We start from the raw sequence: 19,470 nt of genomic DNA, 5'->3' as shown, positions 1-19,470 counted from the left end.
GATTCACAGTTTTCACTCATCTCAACTTATTTTGCAGACAAAAGTATTAAATCAACGCCGGAATCTTTACTGACACCGTGAGGGAGATAATAAGATAGTACCTGATAACGTGCCACGTAACAAACGTGGCGTAACTTAGATTTTACATTTTTGATATTATCTTGAGTATATATTGACTTAAATGATTCATTGATTGTATTTTTAAAGTTAAAATTTACGAATTATGTATTCTGTTGTAGTACGTTGTACTCCAACTGCATTTTAATAAACTACTTTCAAATTTGGTTTTTAAAGTACCAACAGTTTGATTAAATTTAAAAAGCTCAGTAATAGTGTATTCCGTTCTGCATTAGAAATATACCCTCATTTGTTATTTATTATTGATAAGAAATAAATGATAGATAATATTAACTAATAATATGTCATGAAATAGGTTGCCTAGTTAAATTTCAATTTCAGTCATAGTTTGTAAAAAATTATGAGTTGCATCACTTTAGTACCATGATTTATTATCCGATGTACAAATCTAACTAGATATATTTGTAACGGTTTCTAGCGAACTGAATTTGTTGCGTAAGCAATGAAATTCTTAATTGCGTATAAAACTAAATGTAAGGTATTAAGTAAATCCGTAAAATGCTCACTACACATGTCGCAAGATTCACATTAAATGCAAGTACCAAATAGGCTTAGCTAGTGACGTATTCACTAACTTTGGTCTATAAGCCACCTAATATAATTAAAATCAAGTCAATAACAACCGCATTTTTCGTATTCTGTAAACCTCATTTTAAACGAAAATCATTATCCGTTGGGTTTAATCGCAATGCGTCAACGGAAGACTATTGCCACGACGCACAGCGTTTCACTTGTTTCGATTCATTGTTGAGGCTAACTGTTTGCGTCGTCCTCTTGCAATACGAAATCGTGCATCGCAACGCAGGTGGGACATACAATGCGTTGATTCGTTGCGACGACGCAACGCAACGCACTAATGAGACATCTCCGCTTCCGCAGCTATCTGATTACTATATGTAGATGGCGGTGGGGTACAGGCGTTGTATACGAGTGTCTCCGTTGAAAGCCTACGCTAAATAAACGCTAGTGTAAAAAAGTATTCTTATAAATGTATTTTCTTACTGTTTGTAATAAGGTCATGACACTTAGAAAACAATTTTTTATCTTATACATATATTTCAAACTAGCGAACGCCCGCGACTTCCTCCGCGTAAAATTGAGTTTTTCACGAATCCTTATAGCCTTTATTTTTTTTTAATATGACCAATATTTCCATTCCTCTCCAACTAGTCGGGAAAGACTATATGTATTAGGAGTGGGTGGGCGGGGATCTAACCACCACCGTTATAATATAAGTGTGATGTTATTGATTTTCGATGTAACATTTACGAAGTATACATTATTAGTAACATCACTTACCTGAGGTCAATGATATTTGCGATGTGTCCGAACTTTTCCGGCTGTGTACTTTGATTTGCGAGGGGTTCTTGGCGTCCGCCTCGATTTTTTTGTTTTCTTCCTCCAGCTTGGCGAGCAGCGTCCGCTCTGGTGATGAGATTACCTCTGAGACTGTTACTGCGCAGTCTGTTGGCAGACAATACGTAAAGTATCACATCATAAATACACTTTTTGGATAAATAAATTTATTTCTATACTAGTCTTTCTATAAGTTCGAAAACCTATACATACATATGCATGTGACGAATAGTATCACATAATTTAATAGATTTTTAATTGCATATCTTAAAAAAGAGTTAAGAGAGCTATCGAATGTAGTTAGCCATAGTTTTAATTAAAGTTAATTATGGCATCTTATTAAGAGATTATAATATCTAAAAATTGCGTAATGTAATAAAAAATCAATTCTGATTGAAAGTTTTTCTAAAAGTTAACGAATTTGAACAGCATATTGATTTTTAATCCTATCATTTATTATTTCTATGACGTAATTTATAACGATATTTTTTTTTTCGTTTGTAAATAAGTACTTATAAGAGGGGTCACGGACACTGTTATCTAATATCAAAATCTTCGCATCTCTTTTGATACTGTAATTGTCTCCAATTGTTGTAAAACTACCATTATCTATTTATTTTCTTTGTGCCTATCTAATTTTGTAAACTGTTTGTATTTAATGTGTTCTTTTACAGTACGGGAAGTAATAAAATCTACGGAAAAAAGTTGACTGATATTATATTTTATGGTAGCCATCTTTGATGTATAACTTGTACAACAATAAGAGTAATTCAAAACATTGAGTGTATAGAGTAACTATACTTCTGAAATTAAATCTGTATATTTATCCAATTTTATTATATTATTTTATAAATATATTGTAGTAACGACTAATCTACAAAATAATGTTATAAAAGGTTTAATTTAAATCTAATTAGTAACTAAAATCACTAGATTCTAAGAATATGTTGCTCTTCATCCATATTAGTAGTATGGTGTAACTATAAGCCGTGGTTAGGTAGGTTACGGAGTTAATGCAATGCAGGCGATTATATATACAGTGCGCGGATTGAAGTGGGATGAGGATTTCTGTCTTCCTTCTTCCTGAACTTGTATATTCATAGGTAGAAGAGAGAAAATAAAAAAAAAAACTATTGAAGCAACCTCGATATAATGTTTATGACAATACAACTACATAGGCATAGCATAAGCTGTTTTTTTATATTTTTTTTAATAAAAAAACTAATTTTCAAATATGCTTGACTTTCTCAACGGTTAAATACTCCTTAGTGGCAGAGAATTCATTATTCTCTGAAACTAAATGCTCTTAGTGAAAGTTCTGGAGTACCTGTCTGCATTATTACTATTGGCGTTGTACTCAAGGCAACTTTTACAAAATAATATAGACGATGTTAATTTTAAACACATTTCACTCAACCATGAGTCAATGCGCACTCACATTAAAAGTGTTCATTCTAGTATATATTTAATCATAACATTAATAAGAATTACAAAATTGTGTTTCTCTCTATGCCCAATATAACATCAAATACACGTTCGGATAGAGTCAGACAGAGGGAATCCTCACACTCATTAGTGTGTTAGTTGTCAAACAAACCGTCAAGATATGCGACAGGCGACTCAGTGTTACCAGTAGGAGAGCTGCAGGCGGGAACGGCTTCCCGAGCTTCCACATCCACCTTCATGTTGTGCCCTCGGCCATATGACGGCGAACGTCGCACCGCTCTGCGCCAACCCAACTTCGTCAAACCAGTTGTTATCTATCAGAAGTTACCACTAAGAGCCGGAAGCTATAGATGCCAATCTATAATAGCCCTGCTGCCTATTCACAATTTTTGGCGTTAATCTACCACCTAATATAATTTAAAATCAAATCAATAATTACAGCATTTATCGTTTTTCGTAAAGGCTACTGAGGGCCTAGTGACAGTTTGATACTGTTACCGTCACGTAACGTAAAGGCGAATTTCTAAGGAATCGAAACAGCGCCATCTAGTGGCACTACTGCACAACTGTTTCAATTCCATATAAAATTTGCGAAAACGTCAACGTGATAGTAACAGTATGAAAATATTGAAAACTCCCACTAGGCACACTGTTAAGGAAAATTATACACTTCTTTATGATGTACAGGGTTGTCAGTAGCCACCGTATGACATTTTTTATTTATAATCTCATATCGATATTCACTAAAATATCTTGGAGCGCCCATTACCTTAACACGTCTTGCTCTTTAATCAAGGTATGGCATCCATTAGACACTGATTACTAGTTTTGATCTATCATTAAATACCTAGTGAATACAAACTGTGTGACTTCAGTACGTAAGTAATAATGAATGTTTTTCAGTCGAGAAAGAACTACGCAGTAACCTCTTTTACCAATCTATGAATTGATACTTGCATCTTTCTAGTTAAAAAATATAAAACTGTTCCGGCTCTTATGGCTTCTATGGTGAATAACAATACAGCGATTCATTTAGGTGAACACCATTGTTAATTTCGTGTGTTTATTTTTTTTTTAATTAACTTTGCACGACATTATAGTAGGAAAAGTTGTCCTCAGCTATAAGTGATATACTCGTAGGTACAGTATGTCTTATTTTGTCACCACACGAGTTATTGCAATATACTTGTTGCGTATGTTCTCATAGAGGAACTATATATTATCCCAAATGCTTCCATATATACCTATGAAATTTTCAAGGATGACCACTTATATAAACTTTTTCCCCTTTATTATTTAAACCAATATGTACCCAAAATTATATATTTAAAAAGTGCACCCATGCATATGGATATCGCATAACATATGTATGATATAATGGAATGAAAAAGGGCAAGAAGTACAATCACCGCTGGCAAATGAGGGTAGTAAAATATCAAAATTCGCATGCCAAAAGGACAACAAAAGGACACGGAGAAAAGCATTCTACAATGTATTTATATAACGAGTCGTCGCCCGTTTGGTTCTGAAGTTAATGATAATTGGATAGTTGCAAAAAAAGCCTAAAAAAGAATTTCCATTAAAAATTCCGTTTCAGTTAAGTACTTACAGAAATGTATAAGTGGATACTAATTAAGCCGTCGTCGCTCGGCGCAAGCCTATCTCCGGGGAAATTAGTCGGATTTAAAATGCTATAGACATTCAAATTAGCATCGCATGTTGTGTGCAACTTGCGACAAAAACCAGCAATGTGATTGACACTCTTTCACTATTGGCGATATTGGTTGTGAGCTACACAGATACTTTGATTTTTGAAATTATACGCAATTCGATGAAATTCGACCACCAAGGATTGTGCTAACAGCGCTTTATTATAATTTAGGGAACAGAATAGTATAAACAAAAACTGTTTAAATAATTTATACGCGGCGCAAATGTGGCGAGGGATTTGAAGATTCACGACGAGATCGTAATTCGCGTTTGTACAAAACCGTGTAGGTGAAAGTTAGCGATACGCGCGGCTGTCGAGCGACCACTAACCATGAAGGCCGTCCGTCACATCACAGCAAGCGCGCGCACTATCCCAAATGATACAATTAAACGTTAACAATATATCATGGCAAGCAAGTTAACTATCCCGACTTCACACGGGAAGCTTCTTCACCAACGTTCAGAATAGTGATTGCTGTATTATGATAGATATCACCAATTATGAGAAGGTAAAATTTTACACGTGACTTTTCCTGAAAAATACCTGTTTTATTTTTTTTGGAATTCTTCCCCCCAACCCCTAAAATACGTGATGGAAATTTGTGTGAGACTCTCCGCAAAATTGGTACAGGTTTTATGATACAAACGAATAATAAAATAATTTAATGTGAAGGTACAAGGTAGGGGTAGGGGCTATGGTGGGAGTAGAATAGGAAAGGGTAGTGAATGAGTCAAAGCGAAGCTTGATCGGGTCCACTAGTAACAATATAATAACAGACAGTGAAGTGATAACACTGGTTTGAGTCTATTACATTTAATGAAGAATTTAATACTGCCTATCTGTTTGAGCACCCTAGCTACTTATGTAACAAAGAAAAGGCAACTTAGAGTATTCGTACAAAAATGCCTTGCCTATCCGCAAAAGTGTAGGTACACGCGAAAACGTTACAATGTCTTTGGACATTCTTTAGAGGTTACCGTCAAAGACATTTCGTCGCGTCGTAGTTTGAGTTTCTTTATAAGTCTTAGGTTGGGCAAAAGTTAAAAAAGTTCATTTGATGTTACAAGTTTTAAATATTTGTTTTTAGATCTTTCGTTTTTAAATATCTTTCAACATTACCTATTCTTGAAAGAGCTTCTCGCTTAATTAGTCTCGCTTCAAAAACACTCAATGTAACTTTCGCCGGAAAATATTTCTCGGGGCATCATTCGTTAATTACAGAAGGGATAACAAAAGAAAGGTAATTTTAGATTTGTCTTTCACCCTGGACGTGAACAGAATTAATGGATAATATTAATTTAATACGAAATCCGCTTTGACTATGTCCAAAATAAACAGTAGGAATAATTATAAATTCCTTCCTGAAAATTATAATTGAATTCCAGTTAAATCAAGGTGGCAAGTAGTCATGACAAACAATGTTAACAATACAAATAATTTGTTTACTTGATTACGAAATAAATCGTTTTTAGATTGGTTTTACGATTCACGAAACAATTAACTACACTTTCTTTTGTACGTTGTTTGCTCGTAGTTATAAAAGATTTCAATGCTAGTAAGGGAAATGAGCAACCGGATTACTGAATGCACAACACGCGAAATACGCTTGGTATAATTGGTTGGATAGTTAGAGCCATACATTTTCACACTTCATACGACATCTAGGGCTCACGATGAGCTAGCTACAAGAATCTTATACGCCTGAAGATTAAAATATTTTTTTCAAGCTACTAAATTATCAGCATTAATTTATACTTTTTTTAGGGTTCCGCAACTCATAAGGAAAATGCAGAACCTTTTTAAGATCACTTTGTTGTCCGTTTGTCTGTCTATCTGTCAATACGACGTAAGTTTTGACGGCCTCCGTGGCGCAGTGGTATGCGCGGTGGATTTATAAAACGGAGGTCCTGGGTTCGATCCCCGGCTGGGCAGATTGAGATTTTCTTAATTGGTCCAGGTCTGGCTGGTGGGCGGCTTCGGCCGTGGCTAGTTACCACCCTACCGGCAAAGACGCACCGCCAAGTGATTTAGCGTTCCGGTAGGTACGATGCCGTGTAGAAACCAAAAGGGGTGTGGATTTTCATCCTCCTCCTAACAAGTTAGCCTGCTTCCATCTTAGACTGCATCATCACTTACCATCAGGTGAGATTGTAGTCAAGGGCTAACTTGTAAAGAATAAAAAAAAAAAAACAAAAAATACCCTTTAAGTTTATCAAACACAAACAATTATTGCTTACACACTCTTAAAAAACAAAAACGTGCGCGTTTCGGGACGCTCGACAGTTGAGATAACTTAAATCTGCTGCGGTATGCGTGAGAGAAAGGGAAGCCAGACAGAGTGCCGCCGTAACGCGTTACGTTTCGAAGCGGTTTACCCTACCATAAGACGTTATCACCTAAAAAAATAAGGCTACATTATTATTAAATAATGATAATTTTTAACCTATTTTAACGACCCACTAAAGGGCGAGGCCTCCATCCTTATAGAAGAGGGGATATAGAGCTTAGACACACCACACTACTTCAACGTGGGTTGGCGAGCTCAAACAGCCCATTTAATTAATTAATTGTAAACCGTTGGAAACTTCTAGTCATCAACGTACTTCAGTTGTTGATTAGATCCAATGAACCTTTACAAGAACGACAGAAATAGCTTGTAACCTTTGTATCGATCCAGCAAGGCCTTTCAATGTACGAGTACTTATTTAAATGACGAAATTTATACACGTGTATCCACGTGTTCCATCTAAAAGTATTGTCGAATATACCACGTAAGTAAACGTATCTTTTTAGGAGATCAAAGGGTAAAAATATGATGGAATCAGAAGATATAATACCCAATCAATATGCTTTTTTTGAGTCTTATTGAAACTGACTTCTACTTTTCCATCCACTTATTTTTCAAAGCCTATAATACGATACTTACTTATAAAACAAATGAATGAAAGACCTGATATCGCCAGAAATATTGCATCTGTGTAACATGACTTTCTTTTATACGTAACTTTAGTATTTATCAAAAACTAAAATGAATTAAAAAAATCACAAGTTCTAATTAATCTTCATTACCCACTAGCAGACGCTTCTCGATTTCACCCGCGTAGTTCCCGTTCCTGTAGGAATACGGGGATTTTTTTTCGAGGTTAGAATTAAATTCCGTCATACATAATTTTGATAAAATGTATATAACCTAATTATTACGAATCTTTTGACATTTCATTCAATAAATCGGTACAGTAGTTTAGGCGCTAAGGTGGAACATACATACATATACTGCAAAAATTGCCTTTCCTTTTGGCTTCGCCGTAGTCGGGTAAATATATCTAACCTAATTTTAATACGAACAGCTTCTTTGTTTTGACCTTTGACACCTATTATTTATGTATCTAAGATTTTGACACATTTCGGATATCAGCATAAATCTTCTTTTCGTGTTCCATATTCCGGTAACGTGAGTAGATGTTTACCTTACTTCGATAAGTAGATTCGTGGGTTGGGTGGCAACTGGCAGCTCACCCTAGGTGGGTGCGACCAGACTGGGCGTAACACTGAACATTTATTTATTGGCAACTACGGTTTTTGTAGGCCGCTGTTCTATTAGAGGTAATTAGTTAAAAATGTAAATATAATGAGGATGATGACTAGGTATGAATATATTGATTTTTATGATACATTCGGGTAAATAAGGTCAATGTTAACTAATTTATACATAAAAAACAAAGATTGACTGGATATTTGCAAAATAAATGAGATTATAAAAGTTCAAAATCTATTAAAAATCTTTTATCGTAATTAGATGAAAATTCATACAGTTTTAGCTTCCTTACATTAAATGTGACATTTTTTAATAAATGAACTATAAACATAAACGCACAAATAACAAAGATATTAGTAATTTTGTTTGAACGCACATACAAATCTAACGATCATTATATTGTCTACAACGTCATTAGTTCGTGCCATTTTGTATGGGGCGTTTTTCAGGGATCCGCGGCAGCGCTGCAAATCTGACCATTTAAATCCCTGTAGCTCCGAAAGCAATGATCGCAGATACCCTGTTACTTTCACAAAATTGCTTTACTATTAGCATACTCTTAATTTATATACAATTTAAAAAAACTGTCATCATCCCTATTTACTTTTCATTTTAAAAGAAGAAAACATTTATTCATGACCTACTCAAACTTTGTGTGAGTAGGTCAGTATAGCTCGACAACTTCGTTCGTAACACTGCCGATGTTCCGCGCAGGCCGGGGGGCGTGTGGTGATGAATGAAAAACCCACGTCTGATGCACGTCACTTCCCTGCACGCACGATTTCACACACGCGCAGTTTTTTCCCCTGTCCCCCGCATATCATGGGAGTGTTATCAACGAACTTGCCAGACTATAGTACAAACAGAGTTTGTTTGGAAACTTCGTAACATTAATTTTAAGTTTTCGATTAACTATTATCATCGTTTTATTAAAATATTATTAACCTGACGTTCCGAAAGTGCTTGTAAACTAAGACTAATTGAAATAAATGAATATTGACTATTGACTTCTTTGTAGTGTGAACATGCAGTCGTAATCTGCATGTTGCCATTATTATCTCTAAGTTCAAAACTGTATACAGAATGCGGTCCTTCAATTATGCATACTCAATACCTCACAGCGCCTGGTTTATTATATAAATATTCACGAGCCTATTGGTATTTGCGTTTGAATTTGCAAACATTGAAACGGGCGACGTCAAAGCGACATCGACATCCACTTCACATACATTGTCCATTTATTTGTCGATTCCTAGTTTGAATAATAAATTAGATTTCGGACGCGGTGTTCCAAGTCTAGTAGACTTTTAGTGGATAAGGTCCATATGGCCAATGACCTTCATATATTTCTATTCCTACTATGACCCGACCCTTGTTAATAAACAGTTTTGAAGTCCATGTCTTTTATTACCTTAGTCTTACTAGTGGCAGCCGTATGGTTGAAATTGTCCAGGAGTCAATTTTCTTTTTAATTATTTACAAGTTAGCCCTTGACTACAATCTTAACTGATGATGCAATCTAAGATGGAAACGGGCTAACATGTTAGGAGAAGGATGAAAATTCACACTCCTTTGCCGGTAGGGTGGTAACTAACCACGGCCGAAGCCTCCCCACCAGCCAAAAAACTACCAGTTGACACCAGTCATATATATATTGTCAATGACTACCTCTCTCTATAATAAAAGACCAAGGCTACATAGTTATTGTTCAAGCAAATTATAATACAAGTTAAAAACAAATTTTACTTTGGATATTTTTTAAATTGGATGCGTAGACAAAGAAGTCAATAAACAATCAAACGACACGTAAACCAGTTGAGTGATGTGCCGTGTAGTCAATTATAAAAATTACAAGAAATGTGCAATAAGTTGAAGCTGTAATTTCGGCATGACAATCCGGCTACAAAGTTAACGTATTCATATTATGATATAGCTATAACGATTATAATCCGAATTGGAGTGGCGAGGTGGGTAGTCTGTAGTGGGCCGTTTATTAAAGTAGGGCTGATAATAATGATTATATAACGTTCAACGTAATGATTGACAAATGTATATAAATGGTTCATTGCAGGCAGCCGAATATAGACCTTTGAGGCAGAGAAAAAAAATAAAAACCTGGCAGGATCCCATTTGAGAGCACTTGTGGCATTCGTTCCACTCTAGTCTATGATACTCCAGTTCGAACTCTATTCCATTAAACCGTAGTTTGTGCAGTATATTGACCTTGCGTTTTTCAATTACGTATCTTTCATGTGTGAGTGATTGAAATTTGAAGTAGGAAATATTTCGAATCGTCTACAACACTATTTTTGAAAATGTAGTCATTTAACTAATGTATTCACTCGTAGATTATTACATATTACATACATTTATAAAGCTACAAAAGAATAGTTTACGTGACACACTTCTTTATAAAGATCAACACTTTGTTGCGAAGTTGGTGATACATTTTTATCTACATTATAATGGAACATTAATGGGACTATGTCGGTACTTTAGAAAGAAAAATTGTAAATACATAAAAAAATCTTAATTAACTGTAAAGTATTTTTTACTTTTTATCTCGGAAACGCTAGATAACGTGACGGTAACTTAACTTTAAGCGTTTACTTAACTTTGAAATTAATTAATAGCACTTAATAATTAATAACAAAGTTACATATATACATCTTTGTATATATGTAGCCCATATATACAATTTTTTTTATTACAAAGCTTATTTATCTATAAGCTTTGTATATATGATTTTAGGAGCTTCAATTACCTTATAAACAACCTATTAAAATAAACATCAAATCAACTGAGAAAGGACATCTACCTACTGTATGATATACAAAGGGTTGCCAGTAGGTACCGCATGACATTTGTTACATATTATCTCAATTTTGTACATGTCAACTAACATACGTCAATGTTAGTGAATTTATTGATGTCAACTCGTCCGTGTTGCGTACAGTGTTTCAAAATAATTATTTTGTTGAATAGGTTCCCCTAGCAGCGTGATTATTGCTGGCAAAAAAAACAAAGCCGCTTTTTACGCTCGTACTTTGTATAAAATATTCGCAAGCACGTCTAGTCTGAAGGACTTCTCTGAGATGAAAAATAATCGTAAAGAATTTGAAGTGACCTAAATAATAATGATTCTGTTTGTATGTGATACTTAATTTTTTTCTTACCGGTGTCATAATTAGGTATTTGATACTGGAACCAGAGAAACTGGCCTGTAAATTGAGATCTCGTTAAATTAATCTCTATAACGCAAACAACGTACCAATTTTGACATAATTTAGCACATCGTAGTTTACGCCCCAGTTTTAATATTTAACTCAGTTGGCAGTTCAACTGGTCAGAAGCTTTGTTTGTATACACTCATATTTGAAACTGCTAAACGGATTTGTTTGCATTTTCTGAGGGAGATGACGATTACCTTACTCTGAACTTCGTTTCATTTGTAGTTGAACTTCGTTTTCTTCGCAATAGTCTTCGCAGTAGTTCTTCTAATAAATTGAAGACTTATGCAGGTATATTCTAATACATTTGATATTATAATTTTACATTTGTTATAAAAATATTAACCGGTATTTTCAAATGGGTTTGAATGTAAGACTGAGATGTTACCTACATGAAAATATTTTGTAATATACTATGAAGTACTGAGAAAACTCAAAAATCGTTTCTGATAATTTTAAGCTATCAAAATAACAAAATTCAGTATTTTCTTCTGTTATCGACTGTAAGCTAAACCTATATCAATGTCTAGACATTTCTAGACGTAAGATGATATTATTTCTCTCCTGTATTGTGAGTCATTTACCTGCAACAGTCGAGTTCAATAACTTACAAGACAAGGATGAATAACTTGGAACGGCTTTTCACGGCTGGAACTTGTGGTAAGTGACGAGTGATTTATTGATGAGTTGACATTTCTGATGGCACGAGAAAGACGTGTAGACACGTGTTAGCCCTCATTCACACGAGAGTTTTTTTAACGGACGTTAAAAAAAGCGTTTAAGTGCACCAAATGCATTCCCTAGTATATTTCACACGTCAGCGTTTTTTCCGAGCAGTGTTGCATTTTCAATTTTGAGCGTTGGAAATAGACCTTCATTTAACTTTATTCTATATTTGAACTCTTTTTTAACACCTGTTTTAAAACTCTCGTGCGAATGAGGGCTTACACGTAGATAAGTATATCGGCAGCACCCAACGTATTCCTTCATAAAGCAACAAAGAAATAAAAAAGACAAAAGAGTTGTGTATTATATTCCCCGGTACTGCCTCAGCTATCACGTCTTGCCTCCTCTTTATTTGGTCACCCGCAACCCAAATGTTTTTAACCCTCGACACAAAAAGAGGGGTATTATAATTTTGACGTGTCTGTCTGTCAGTCTGTCTGTGGCACAATAGCTCCCATACGGATGAAGCGATTTCTATTATAGTTTTTTTTTTGTATTAAAGGTGACTTATGTGGGAGTGTTCTTAGACATGTTTGATGAAAAACGGTTGAGCTGTTTAAAAGTTGTGGGGGGTGAAAATGGGAAGAATTACTGAATGTCGCAAATGTACTCGAGTGGGGTCTCAAATGAAAGCGCACTGAAAGAGAATATTGATGACTTGATCGTACCTAATTAATAATTTCATGATAATCGGTGGTTTTTCAAAATTTTCAATTTATGTTTGCTAACTGAGCCGGACCAAAAATAAAAACAACGGGTTGCAGATCGGGAGTGCCAATTGAAGTGAAAACTTTAACTTGAACTTTGTGTATTTTTGGATATTTTGGAATGGTTATTAGTATAATAGTGCTATCTATTATGTGGTAAAATGTAATATTCACTTATTGCGCTATTACCGGTATCGACGCAAGCCTCGCTTCTACTCGTAATCTCCCTCATTGTTATCGCCAATTTCAACTCTATTTAATACTAATGCATTCATTGTTCAATAGTACTATTGTTTGTACCAAACTTCATACTAACGTGAAATATTTAATAAAACTTCATTTGACATTGATTATTTTTATTTATCGCCCAATTACGATTTACAATATATACAATAATTATAATATAGTTATACAATAATTTACATAGGTACCTAACATAACCTAACATTTCCTTCTAACAACATCTATAACAATATCCAATTTATTACATACTATCAGACGCCTTCGACTTCGTCCGCGTGGAAATCGATGTAAACTTTCAACCCCTATTTCATTCAATTCTAATACATAATAATAATTTAATGACAATTGGGGGTTATTCAAAATTTTCAAATTTTGTTTGCTAACTGAGCCGGACCAAAAATAAAAACAACAGGTTGCACTTCGGGAGTGTCAATTGTAGTGAAAACTTGAACGTTGTGCATTTTTGGATATTTTGGAATGGTTAGGTTAGGTTAGGTTAAGAATAATTTCGCACAAATTGATTTATTTATTAGTCTAAATAGTACTATTTATTATGTGGTAAAATATTATATCCAATTACTGCGTTATCGTACACAAACATGACAATTTATATAACATGAAATCTTCACACTTAAGAACTATTACAATCATTTTACATTAAAAAGTTTGTTTCTCAGAAAAATCAACTTTCATCCATAACTTCAACGACTCTTTCACCATCATCGTTACCAGTATCATCATCGCCAATCTCTAAATCTGATACAATAGATTAATAGTAGCTGAAGTAAGGATCAAACAATTTTGATTAAAATTTATTTAAATGTCTAATAAGTTCGTTTCAAACTTAATTTTTGATATTAGTGACATTTTAATTTTGGCATCATAAATTTTAAATTCGAATAAATCGTGTTGTTCGCGAAAAGTAAGTCGACGAGTATAAAACAATAGAATTTGAATCTCATAAGCTCTTCCTTAACCATCCCATAAGCCCTCATCCGCACGAGAGTTTTTTTAACGGACGTTAAAAAAAAGAGTTCAAATACAACAAATGCATTCCCAAGTATATGTTCACAAGACAGCTTTTTTAAAACTCGACGCTTTTTTTCAGTGTTGCATTTTGCGTTGGAAATAGACCTTCATTTAACTTCATACTATATTCGAACGTTTTTTTAACGTCCGTTAAAAACCTCACGTGCGAATGAGGGCTAAAGGTGCATAACGCTGCTAAAGTATTCACTCAAAAAAATAAAAAAAGGTTTAGTTAGGCTTAGTAAGCTCAATAAAAAAAAGGTAAGGTCAGAATATTTTGCGACCACTCCCAGTATCATACATATTCTCATATTTACAAAGTTACCGAATCTGCCAAAATATTCCCAGATCGTTAGATAATGACAAATTATCTGGTATCGACGCGAGCCTCGTTACTAATCTCCCTCATTGTTATCGCCAACTTCAACTCGATTTAATACTAATGCCTTCATTGTTCGATTGTACTATTGTTTGTACCACACTTCATACTAACGTGAAATGTTTAATAAAACTTCATTTAAGATTGTATATTTTTGTTTATCGCCCCATTGCGATTTACAATTTATTACATATACATATACTTAGCTTACCTTAATTTACTAACATAGTGTCTTTTATTCCTCGAGAATTATACATGGAATTAAATTATTTCGGACATCTATTACACGTTGCATAACATTTTCTTGAATTACATGTACAAATAACATTTCCTTCTAACAACATCTATAACAATATTCTGATTTTAAATTTTCGACAAAAAGTGAAAGTAAATGAGACCTGAGAGATATTATGGTCTCACATCGTGCCAAGTTTCATTTGAATAGGGATGATGACAGTTTTTTAAAGTGTATATAAATTAAGTAAAGCAATTTTGTAAAAGTAACAGGGTATCTGCGATCATTACTTTCGGAGCTACAGGGATTTATATTGTCAGATTTGCGGCGCTGCCGAGGATCCCTGAAAAACGCCCCATACAAAATGGCATGAACTAATGACGTCGTAGGCAATGTAATGATCGTTAGATTTGTATGTGCGTTCAAACAAAATAAGTAATATCGTTGTTATTTGTGCGTTTATGTGTATAGTTCGTGTATTACAAAAATGTCACATTTAATGTAAGGAAGCTAAAACTGTATGAATTTTTATTTAATTACGATAAAAGATTTTTAATAGATTTTGAAATTTTATAATCTCATTTATTTTGCAAATATCCAGACAATCTTTGCTTTTTATGTATAAATTAGTTAACATTGACCCTATTTACCCGAATGAATCATAAAACTCAATATATTCAAACCTAGTCATCATCCCCATTCATTCAGTATAATTAAAGTAAAATTTTTGGCTTAGCATCGATAACTGCATACACACGATATTAATCCAATTTAATAATTCACACAAGCTTGTCTTGACGATTTCATATCAAATTATATCAAGTCCATTTTATGAATTATAACATATCAGCAAATACTGACGGTAATAAGTCGATTACTTATAGCAAGCTATCGATATCAATAACTCGTAAACAACAACTTTACAAAAAAAAAATTATAGTATATATTAGCGACGTCAAATTAGTAAACATCAAGTGAAAATCAGCGCTGCAAGGCTGAGTTTGCGGCCAGCTGCCATGTTACTAGATAGGCGAGTAGCAATTAGTTTATTTTTTTAGTATGAACAATAATTAAAATTGAATTTAATTGTGTATATATATGCCTAGTAATAAGTAGGCATATATATACAATATTAATAATAATAATAATCTTTATTACCAAAGTCATTCATCAGACAAAAGTTGTAATTTTGTTGTGCTGTATTATTATATAATGCCGTCCTACTAAAATTTTCACAAATCTTCTATGTACAGACTTTGACGTGTTACAGTTTTATAATAAGTAAATATAGATATAGACATAGAATAGATATACTACGGTGTTCATTAAGTAGTGAGAATGGCTAAGAATCAGTTATCTTAATTATTTTATTTTTCGACGTTGTCACCTTTTAGGAGTATACTCGTAAACTTGGCATATCTTTTTTCTAAACATAAAATTCTTTTCGTATATCATTCTCATAACTTAATGAACACCCCTCGTACTAAGGCGGTTCAAATTTGTTAGAGAGAATGCTGTAGAATTAGATGGTGCGCGTGTATGTTTTGATAGTACAAGATCCGTCATTAGAATTATACACTCTCATCTGTTATTTATTTGGGATAAGAAATGAATGATAGAAATTATTCACATTGCCACATCGCACATAGGTTGCCTAGTTAAAATGTAGCCGAATAGTATTAAATGATTATTTATTTTTAATTTATTTAATCTCCATCCCTTATTGGTTAATTAAAATAAATCGTACACTAGTTAGTAAAATATACCCAAAATCTATATATATATATATAAAAGAAAGTCGGGTTTGTTACAACACTTATAACTCGAGATCTGCTGGAGCGATTAATAATAGAAAATAATACATCTTAAAAACAATGAAAACTCTACGAATAAATAATTGTGAAAGATGAATCATTTTCCTTTAAATGTTAGGTACTTTGTTTAGTACCTGTCAAACATTTGTTGTCCATCCTGTCAAATACTTGTACGTTCAGAAATACTGACAAATAATTAACAATTACGCGTGCGTTCTAAAATTTATTTTGTGTAAATTACAGTTTCTATTTCCGAAAACAATTTCTAACATTTTTTCTATAGGTTAACGAATGCGTAAATGTCTTTTTAAGTTGTCTATGATTTTTCCAAGAGAAATAATTTACATGCCATGTCACTTTTCGTTGTAATTTTAGAACTCAATTTTGTTAGGATTATTTAGTAGATGGCTTATGTGAAGTTTGCAGAAAATCGGTTGGTTTTGGTTGGAGAAAATTTATCTCATTTTTTGTAACAAATTAATTCAGAAGTAGGGTAGGGGTATGGTAGGGGCAGGGTATGGGTAGGGTGGGGGTAGAGTTGGGGTAGGTTAGAGGTAGGGGTAGGAGTAGGGTAGGGGTAGGGTGGGGGTAGAGTAGGGGTAGGGTAGGGGTAGAAGTAGAGTGTAGGGCAGAGAGAGGAAATAATTGCACATAAGTCGAAGCGAAGCTTGACCGGGTCCGCTAGTAATAAGTTAATAAAGTAAAGTTTGCCTGCTTTTACACTGCCAGATTTAAACAGCTTAGTATTGTTATTTATATCCTCATCCGTTATTCAGTCGTCTAATAATAATATGTCAAATGAAAATTTAGTTTTTTTTTATTTTAACTGTTTTAGGTTACCTTTGATGATCTGACATTAGAAATATATTAACCTTTTCCGGTTTTCTGGTAATTTCATACTGTAGGTTTTGGATATTATCATGTACCTTACTAGTATTATTAGGCAAGTGATAAAGGATTACTGAAACACATTTTAATGATAAGTTTTTGATATCACTTAGCAATAAAATCACCATTACTTTTAGCTATAGGTTTGTACGGAACCCTCGGTGTCCAACTCATACTTGGTAGGTTTTCTTTAGTATGGGAAGGCATTAAAAACAAAGAAACTTTACCAGTTTGCGCAATCCGTTCGATAGTGATTACGCACATGGCTCTCCTAGTTACCCAAGGAGTTCACCAAAAAGCTTTCGGAGAAATGGACAAAATGCATAACTAGTGAGGAAACCTAACCTAGAAATACTGTACATTATTTCGACAGTAAATAAACGTGTCAGAGCATTTGTCTCGATCATATTTGAACTGCCCTCGTACTTAGCATGTATTACATTACATACCTAATCTAACCAAACCTGTAATTTCCATCTAACACTACCGAATTGGACAAATATACCAATCGATTGCGTGCGTCTACTAATAAACCTAACCGAATCCAACCAAATATTGAATTAAACATGTTATGTAAGTATATATCATTCTCTAGTGTATTCTCACCAAAGAAATCTAAAAAATGTCCCAGCTGATATCCCGATAACATATAATACAAATACATTATGCAATATTCGCCGCAAATTAAAGTATAATCATTTTGAATTCTCCTAGTACTAAAGAACCACTGCTTAGTGTTTCTAATGAGAAACTCCTCGTGATATCCAGTCGGTACTCTACCGAAGGAATCAAAATAATATCCCAAGCGATTTTCGTCAATATGAATCGCGATCCAGTGGGATCCTGGTTCATAATCTGGGTCTAAGTTGCTAATAATGTAAGCTGGAACATTAACATATAGTGGTAGCTGGTTTGATGGAAACACACAGTATTCGATGTTTGGATGAAGATGTCGCATGTACACTTGTACTTCTGTTGACTCCATTTCTATAAAATAAATACTATTATCATAAACATTCATGGTTAAATACGAAATAAGATACTACTTAGGGTGCTTCAGAACTTAAATATTTTTTGTTTTCTTTAACAATGTTTTATCAAAAATACTTCAAAATAAAGTGCAAGTTTTAATTTACATATTATTTACATTATTAAAAAAAATTAACCGCTCTAGTCAACTGAAATATTACATTGACCAAATTTTTTTTACTTTATAGAAAATCTAATAGTTATACCTACATATTTTCTTTTTCTTCTACCTAGTTCATACTTCTCTATTCGCATAATCATATAAGACTCAAAATTGGTTTATTGTAATGTAATGAAGTTATTACGAAAGCAATGTTTTGATATATATTAAATACTATTTACACCATACTAATAACTATCGCAAATATGTCATTCCACTAAGTCAGACCACTAATCAACTTAGCGATTAGGCTTTTTCACTGGTAACTTCCATCTATATTGTTATGCTTCTTTCTTCTTTTATCTTCTTTTGTGTTCCTTTTTTGTTCTGTTACTTGTTTCTTCAGTGTTTTCCAAAAATAAGAGTTGTTGAATAATGGAAACCACCACTTTCTCCTGCGTTCTGTGTTTATATTCAATTTCTTGTATATTCTGAGTTTGGCCTTAGTTCATACTGTTGTACACACACACACACACAGTCTTAACAGCTGAGAAACGACATATAAAACATTTTACTTCCCAGTGAATTATATTGCCAGTAATGATGTTGAACATCATTACTGGCAATATCCATCCAACAATCCAAAGCTAAACTACTCATCAGTTGCTCGAGCCAGCAAAGATAATAATACTTCACATATGTATTTCTATCAACTCTAAAATCAGCATCATCCTCAAATATGAATAAATACGATGTAAAGAAAAGATATTTACGATGTAAAGAAAATATCATAAGTTCCCTCCTCTTAACAGTGAAAACATGCTTACGTTGAAATCTGGGGACAAGGCAGTGCCCCCGCAAGTCGAGCAAAAAAAAGGGGCACAGCCGTACTATACTTTTCTCG

At 33.7% G+C, this 19,470-nt stretch overlaps 1 protein-coding gene across 10 annotated transcripts in view; it reads right to left on the bottom strand.

Moving 5' to 3' along the window:
- LOC112057669 (ecotropic viral integration site 5 ortholog) overlaps nucleotides 1-19,470 on the bottom strand; it is a 74,334-nt gene that overhangs the window by 24,749 nt on the left and 30,115 nt on the right. For 3 of the 10 annotated variants that reach the window (XM_052890875.1, XM_024098167.2, XM_052890881.1), the window contains exons 3-4: nucleotides 3,092-3,219; nucleotides 1,438-1,602 (exon numbers count right to left, since the gene is read on the bottom strand). The exons of 1 other annotated variant lie outside the window; for it this stretch is intronic. In XM_052890875.1, coding sequence (XP_052746835.1) covers nucleotides 1,438-1,602; nucleotides 3,092-3,179 — 253 coding nt within the window. In that variant the 5' untranslated portion in view covers nucleotides 3,180-3,219. Of the gene's footprint in view, nucleotides 1-1,437; nucleotides 1,603-3,091; nucleotides 3,255-19,470 lie in introns of all 10 variants that reach the window. 6 more of the 10 variants (XM_052890878.1, XM_052890877.1, XM_052890879.1 and 3 more) reach the window with 6 other exon arrangements.

Source organism: Bicyclus anynana, chromosome Z, assembly GCF_947172395.1.
Source record: "Bicyclus anynana chromosome Z, ilBicAnyn1.1, whole genome shotgun sequence".
NCBI classification, from domain to species: Eukaryota; Metazoa; Arthropoda; class Insecta; order Lepidoptera; family Nymphalidae; genus Bicyclus; species Bicyclus anynana.
Note: the sequence above shows the minus strand (reverse complement) of the source record. Positions and strands in the feature narration are given on the sequence as shown.